Below are 7,398 nucleotides of genomic sequence, written 5' to 3'. Positions count from 1 at the left end.
CATCCTTAATACTCACTCAAGGTGAGTTCTCTCACACCGTTGTATTGATGATTGTGTTTGCTAGTTAGCTCGTGTGTGATTATTTGAATTTATTATAAAAGCATGCTATATAAGTATTGTTTTAATTCGTACATGTGCACTGTATGTAACTAATCATGGATATGGGGACACCACCAAAGGATACGGATTTACCGGTGCGGTGGGTAGGTAAGATCACCAACGTAATACTCATCATGAGGTGCGGTGATTAGGGCCAAGTGATACGGGATCTTCCCGGTGCGGCTCAAACCTACAAGTCCTTCTTGTATTATTGGCTTTGATTCGTTCTTTGCCCTTATTATAAAACTATAATTGGAAAATGGATTAGGGTTAGTAAAAATGAATGTTAGTACAATGTCTGTGTTTGAATTCACTAAGCTTCGTGCTTACGTTTTTCCCTTATAAATTTTCAGGTGTTAAGATTAAAGAGGCTAAGGCTTAAAATGGATCACCGGGACATCGCTACTAGTTATTTTTGTTGGGACCTTATTATTATTATTACTTCCGCACATATTTTATATGATTATTAAGTTGATGAATTATGTTATGACAATTTCTGTTGTTTTAATTTAATTTAAGATGGGTTTTAAAAGTTTAAAATTTTTGCAAAAATTTGGGTGTCACAAGTTGGTATCAGAGCCACAGTTTGAGGGAACTAGGCATTCTTGTGGATGTTCTAGACTCAAATTTGAGGCTCTATAAGAGTTTATTTTCTTTTTAAAATATTTTTCAAACTTCTAAAGACTAGTAGTGGAAGATGTCGCGGTGTACCAGTCAGCCAACCAAGTAAGCCTTATTTCTTATGTTAAATGTTTATGTTAAATTGTTGACTATGAATTGGATTCTACTAGCCTTAAAATATTAGATTATACACTTAGTTAGTGTTAACATGTGAGAGAGTTGTAAAATTAACGGCTAGAGCGAACTGGAAATTTTGAAACTAGACGCGAATGCGAAATTGGAACTTGTGTGGAAGGTAGTAGAAGGGCCCCTACTATTTGAAACATCGGTGCCGGTTTCGAGTCGGGGCAAGGTTGAAAAATTTTCGGCAAGCTGAGTGTTTTGTCTTCCTAGAAATATCTAGGCTGAATTGTTTCTAAGATTTTCCTTCTTCAGTGGATACCAATGGCTCCGCCTGCTCGACTTAATCAGCTCCAAATGGAGCAAGTTAGGGATATTGTCGCTGAAGAATTCAATAAAGGTTTCAACGAACTAATCCTGGGTGTGACCAACGACATAATCAACCAATTCGGTGCTCTTCTGTATGAGCGCCTCGCGGCTATTCCCGGGGAAGCGTTACTGTCTCTGCCTGTTCAGGATTCGATATACTACTTCGAGAAGTTCAATAAGTGTAGCCCTCCTCTTTGGAATGGTGAATCCGACCCAGTTGCTACTAAGCCCTGGGTGTCAGATGTTGAGGGCGCCTTCATAAGTGTTGGGTGTCCGGTCTAGTACAAAGCAGTGATCGCCATGAATCAGCTGTGAAAAAGGGGAAAGACATAGTGGAACACCATCACCGCTCTATTGAACGAAGACGAAGTGAGGGCCATGTCTTGGGCCCAAATTGTGGAGAGGTTCGAGGCACAATATGTGCCTAAGGTGGAGCAGCAGCGGATGCAGCAAGAGTTCATGGCCTTACAGCAGACTACCGAATCCGTTAGTGACCTGAACGCCAAGTTCTTGGAGATGCTATCTTTTTGCCCCTCGTTTGCTGGGAACGAGGTCTGGTTAATCAGCCGGTAGACGGCCATCCTACGTATCGAGATTCGGGAATTCGTTAGCATGCAGGAGTTCTCGACTTTATCTGCGATCATGAATGTAGCGAGGAGGAGGGAAATCGAGTTGCAGACCCAGTCCAAGAGGAAGGCCAATGACACCTCTTCCAAGACATCCAGAGATGCCCAGAAAACGCAAAAGCAGGGTAGTAAGTCAAGGTATGAGTATAGGACGTCTTCAGGGCGAGAAAAATATGTTGATATGCTACAACTGCAAAAAGCCAGGGCATCATTGGAAGAATTGTAGGGATCCCCCTGCGAGTGCAGTACCTCATATTACTTCTGCAGTTCCCGTCTGCTATCACTGCAACGAGACAGTACACAAGAAGCCTGAATGCCCGAAGTTGAAGACTGGTAAAGGAGACAGGGGTACAAATCCTACAATTGCATCATCCTCTAAGGGAACCACTATGGTGACACGAGGTCGTGCTCACCAGATGACTGTGGAGGAGCCGATGATTACAACGACAGTGGCAGACACTTATTTGCTAGATTCCAAGCCCGATGTTGTTATGTTTGATAGCGGTGCTACCCATTCTTTTGTATCTCACACGTTTATTAATCGTTTGGGGCGTAGTATCGGAAAATTGGCTCACCCAATGGTTGTCGATGTTGTCGACAACCGCACTATTTATGTCACCGATGTTTATCAGGGTTACACTCTCGAGTTTTCTGGAGTTGAATTCCCCATTGATCTTATCCCTATTGCGATGCGAGAGCTCTGCGTTATCGTAGGGATGTATTGGCTTGATGCGTTTGATGCGGAAATCCACTGTCGTAAGAAGCAAGTTCGTGTTCGAAACCCTAGAGGTGGAGAACTTATTATTCAGGGGGACATTCCCCGCCTGGATATGGCTTCTTGCTCTTCTGCTATAGCACTAGACGACGTTCCTATTGTTTCCGACTTTAGCGATGTCTTTCTGGAGGAACTCCCTGGCTTGCCACCTATTCGGCAAGTGGAGTTTCGCATTGATTTGGTGCTAGGTGCGACTCCGGTAGCGAAATCTCCTTACCGCTTGGCACCACCTAAAATGAAAGAGCTCCAAGATCAACTTCAAGAACTAAGTGATAAAGGGTTTATACGGCTAAGCTGCTCGCCTTGGGGTGCTCCTATTCTCTTTGTGAAGAAGAAAGATGGATCCTAGCGAATGTGTATTGATTATAGGGAGCTAAACAAGCGCACGATAAAGAATAGGTACCCGTTGCCACGTATTGACGATCTTTTCGATCAGCTTCAGGGAGCATCTTGGTTTTCAAAGATTGATTTACGTTACGGTTACCATCAGATGCGGGTTCGTGAAGAAGACATTGAGAAAACAACATTCCGTACTCACCCTCTTACATTGAGAAAACGGTATTAAGGTCGATCAAGCCAAGGTTAATGCGGTTAAACAATGGAAGATTCCAAAAACACCTTATGAAATTTGCAGTTTCTTGGGTTTAGCCGGTTATTACCGGAGGTTCATTGAAAATTTCTCTAAAATCGCCTTACCACTCACCCGATTGACCAAGAAATCAATGAATTTCGTTTGGGGCCCGGAGCAGCAGCTGGCGTTTGATGAGCTAAGAAAACGATTGTGTGATGCTCCGATTTTGGCCTTACCTGATGGGGTTGAGGATATGGTGGTTTACTGTGATGCATCGCTTCAGGGTCTTGGTTCCGTGTTAATGCAATGAGATAGGGTGATAGCCTATGCCTCCCGATAGCTGAAACCCCACGAACGAAACTACCCCACTCATGATTTGGAGCTTGGGGCTGTTGTTTTCGCTCTTAAAATTTGGAGACACTATCTCTATGGAGTGAAGTTTATCATATACACTGACCATAAGAGTCTGAAACATTTGTTCGAGCAGCGGGATTTGAACATGAGGCAGATCCGATGGTTGGATGTTTTAAAAGATTATGATTGTGAAATTCACTACCACCCCGGTAAAGCTAATGTGGTAGCTGATGCTTTCAGTCGTAAACAATCTGCCGAACCGATTCGAGCTAAGTGTCTCCGGGTCACGATGGTGTCGTCTTTGTTAGATCTAATCCGGGACGCCCAAAAGACGGCAATACTGGAGGAAAACATCAGGCGTGAGAAGATTAGGAAAGAGTTGCCTAAGATGGAACGAGACGGGCGGGGTTTGCTGACTCGCTATGGTAGGGTTTGGGTTCCATATACCGGGGGAAATCGGAAAACCCTAATGGATGAGTCTCATAAGTCAAAATTTTCTATCCATCCTGGTGCTACTAAAATGTATCGGGACCTTCATGAGGCTTACTGGTGGCATGGAATGAAGAATGATGTGGCTCAATTTGTGGAAGAATGTATGACCTGTCGGAAGGTTAAGGCGGAACACCAAAAACCGCATGGGAAGTTGCAACCATTGGAGATTCCTGAATGGAAATGGGAGCATCTAACCATGGACTTCATTACAAAACCTCCTAGAACTGCCCGAGGAACCGATACGATATAGGTGATTATTGATCGTTTGACTAAGAGTGCTCACTTTCTGGCTATAAAGGACAGCTCATCGGCGGAGAAATTAGCCGAGATCTTTGTTCGGGAGATTGTCTCATTACATGGGGTGCCCGTTTCTATCGTCTCTGATCGAGACACCCGATTTACCTCTCGGTTCTGTAGGAAGTTTCAAGAGGAATTGGACATACAATTACATTTTAGTACCGCCTTCCATCCGCAGACAGACGGGCAGAGTGAGCGGACTATTCAGACCTTGGAGGACATGCTTCGGGCGTGTGCGATTGATTTTGGGGGTAGTTGGGATGACCATCTACATCTAGCTGAGTTTTCTTATAACAACAGCTATCACTCGAGCATTAAAATGCCTCCGTATGAAGCCTTGTACGGGAGGAAGTGCAGGACGCCCGTTTGTTGGGGCGAGGTTGGACAGAGGGTACTTAGGAGTACCGATATCGTGCTACATACTACGGAGAAAATCCAAGTGATTCGGGATCATTTGGTCACAGCGAGCAGTCGTCAGAAAAGTTATGCCGACAAAAGACGCTCCAATCTTGAGTTCCAGGCGGGAGATTATGTGTTGCTTAAAGTCTCCCCCTGGAAAGGTGTGATTCGATTTCGGAAGCGGGGAAAGCTCGGACCCCGATTCATTGGACCCTACAAGGTCATAGCTCGTCTGGGGAAGGTGGCTTACCGTTTAGAGCTTCCTGACGAGCTTAGTCTAATTCATAATACGTTCCACGTGTCTCAGTTACGAAAATGTGTTGTTGATGAGACCGTTGTGATACCACTGGAGGACATACAAATTGACGAGCGTCTCAATTATGTTGAGAAACCAATCGCTATTTTAGAACGAAAGACGAAAGCTCTCCGCAACAAGACTATAAACCTGGTTAAGGTGTAGTGGCAACATAGGAAGGGTTCGGAATGGACTTGGGAACCGGAATGCGAGATGCGGGCTCATTATCCGGATCTGTTTCTAGGTGTTGACTTCGAGGACGAAGTCCGTTCTTAGTGGGGGAGAGTTGTAACGCCCCGGGTTTTCTCAGTACGTTTGGTTATTTTAATTTAATTATCCTTGTAACCTTGGGTTAATTTATTTAAACAATGTCTGATTTCTTATGTTATTGGACTCTTTTGATCATCTTGTAAACTCCTTTTATTGAAGTCCATGGGCTATGGGCCTATTTGCAAAGTCCATCTAGTTAATAGTACTTAATGTGTAAATTGAATCATTTGGAACACACACAAGGAAAACACTCTAAACCCTCCCTCTCTCTCAAAAATCGTCCCTCTCTCTCTCTCTTTGGGATCAAGAGCAGCCAAGGGGCTGTTTGGAGCTTAATTCTTGTTCATTTCCAGCCTTGATTCGTATTGGTATGAACCTCCTTATCCTTTCTTACAACTTGATTCATAACCTTGTTCTAGTTTTATGATTTCATCTTCACCTCTTCTCCTTCTTATTTTATTTTTAATTGTATGTTATACATCATCTCAAGATCCTATCTTCACCCCATATATGGTGGATGATGGATCTAGGGGATTACATGTGGCAAAAGATCATGGAAACCCTAAAAGGGAGAATGATGATTTTATGTGCTTATGTTTATTTTCATGTTGATTATTATTACATCCTTGTGGCTAAATGAAATCCTAATGATCCCTAACCCTTTTTAGTACCACCATTATCATGGGGACTGAATTGGGATGATGAACACATTTTAAAATGTGTTTCAAAAGGAGAAGGATGGATAAGCCAAAAAGGAATCACGGGTGGCTATGATTCTGTTTTCCATCAGATCTGTAGTCATTTTGTAAAAACCATATCTGGAGCTCTATAACTCAAACGGACCCCAAACCAGTTCCAAAAGTTCAAAAATTGAGTTGGCTAACTTTCTTAAGAAGGCCAACCTCACTGATAAGGGATTTATCTATGTGAAAGAATGGCATCTTTGATGTTAGGTCTGATCCGGGTCTGTTATGATATGTCATTTTGTTTTCATCATTTCTAAGGCTTGGAAAAGGATCTAGAGTGATTCCAAGTTTCTATATGTTCCTTATATTATGAATTTAAGATCTGGAGAATATGGGGTGTTATTTCCAATTATAAATTGGTTATAATGGATACACACTCCATGTCAGTGGGTAGTCACCAGCTTTTTCTAGTGCTGTGATTGTCCACAATGTGAAATCTGGAGTTTGAGAGATGCTTTTCATTCAATTCCAACTTTGAGACTTTCACTTGTATGTCCTTTACTTCTCTTAATTTTCTTTTGTATGAATTCTACTCACAAGTTGGGTAGAATTGGCCAACATCACTTGAGTGTATTGTTGGAGACAGAAGTGATACACCATTTTGTAAAATTCATATTTAATTCATCTTTTGGAGTTAGAATGAGTTCTTTATAGTTGTGGAATCCAGAGCAATCATATTTTCCTATAAAATTTAGTTAAGGCTATGTTTCTGCTTTAGATTTTGGAGTAAATCCGTTTTGAACAGCAGGTCTGTTTCAGAGACCTTGTTGTGATTACTCTTTTCTCAACTCATAGCTTCATTACTTCTCCCTTCTAACCTTTAGTCCTTCTTAGGTGAGGTTTTGAAGTTTGCTCAAGCTTGGTAGCATTATTTGATTGTTAGCCATCCTTAATACTCACTCAAGGTGAGTTCTCTCACACCGTTGTATTGATGATTGTGTTTGCTAGTTAGCTCGTGTGTGATTATTTGAATTTATTATAAAAGCATGCTATATAAGTATTGTTTTAATTCGTACATGTGCACTGTATGTAACTAATCATGGATATGGGGACACCACCAAAGGATACGGATTTACCGGTGCGGTGGGTAGGTAAGATCACCAACGTAATACTCATTATGAGGTGCGGTGATTAGGGCCAAGTGATACGGGATCTTCCCAATGCGGCTCAAACCTACAAGTCCTTCTTGTATTATTGGCTTTGATTCGTTCTTTGCCCTTATTATAAAACTATAATTGGAAAATGGATTAGGGTTAGTAAAAATGAATGTTAGTACAATGTCTGTGTTTGAATTCACTAAGCTTCGTGCTTACGTTTTTTCCCTTATAACTTTTCAGGTGTTAAGATTAAAGAGGCTAAGGCTT

At 42.1% G+C, this 7,398-nt stretch overlaps 1 protein-coding gene across 1 annotated transcript; it reads left to right on the top strand.

The window, feature by feature from the left end:
* The first annotated feature begins 2,008 nt into the window (after positions 1–2,008).
* LOC111921443 (uncharacterized) lies at positions 2,009–6,807 on the top strand. The gene is made up of 2 exons (XM_052766920.1): positions 2,009–2,766; positions 6,753–6,807. The coding sequence occupies exons 1-2, from the start codon at positions 2,009–2,011 to the stop codon at positions 6,805–6,807; spliced, it is 813 nt and encodes a 270-aa protein (XP_052622880.1).
* Positions 6,808–7,398: the final 591 nt, after the last annotated feature.

This window comes from Lactuca sativa, chromosome 1 (genome assembly GCF_002870075.4).
Source record: "Lactuca sativa cultivar Salinas chromosome 1, Lsat_Salinas_v11, whole genome shotgun sequence".
Lineage (NCBI taxonomy): Eukaryota > Viridiplantae > Streptophyta > Magnoliopsida > Asterales > Asteraceae > Lactuca > Lactuca sativa.
Note: the sequence above shows the minus strand (reverse complement) of the source record. Positions and strands in the feature narration are given on the sequence as shown.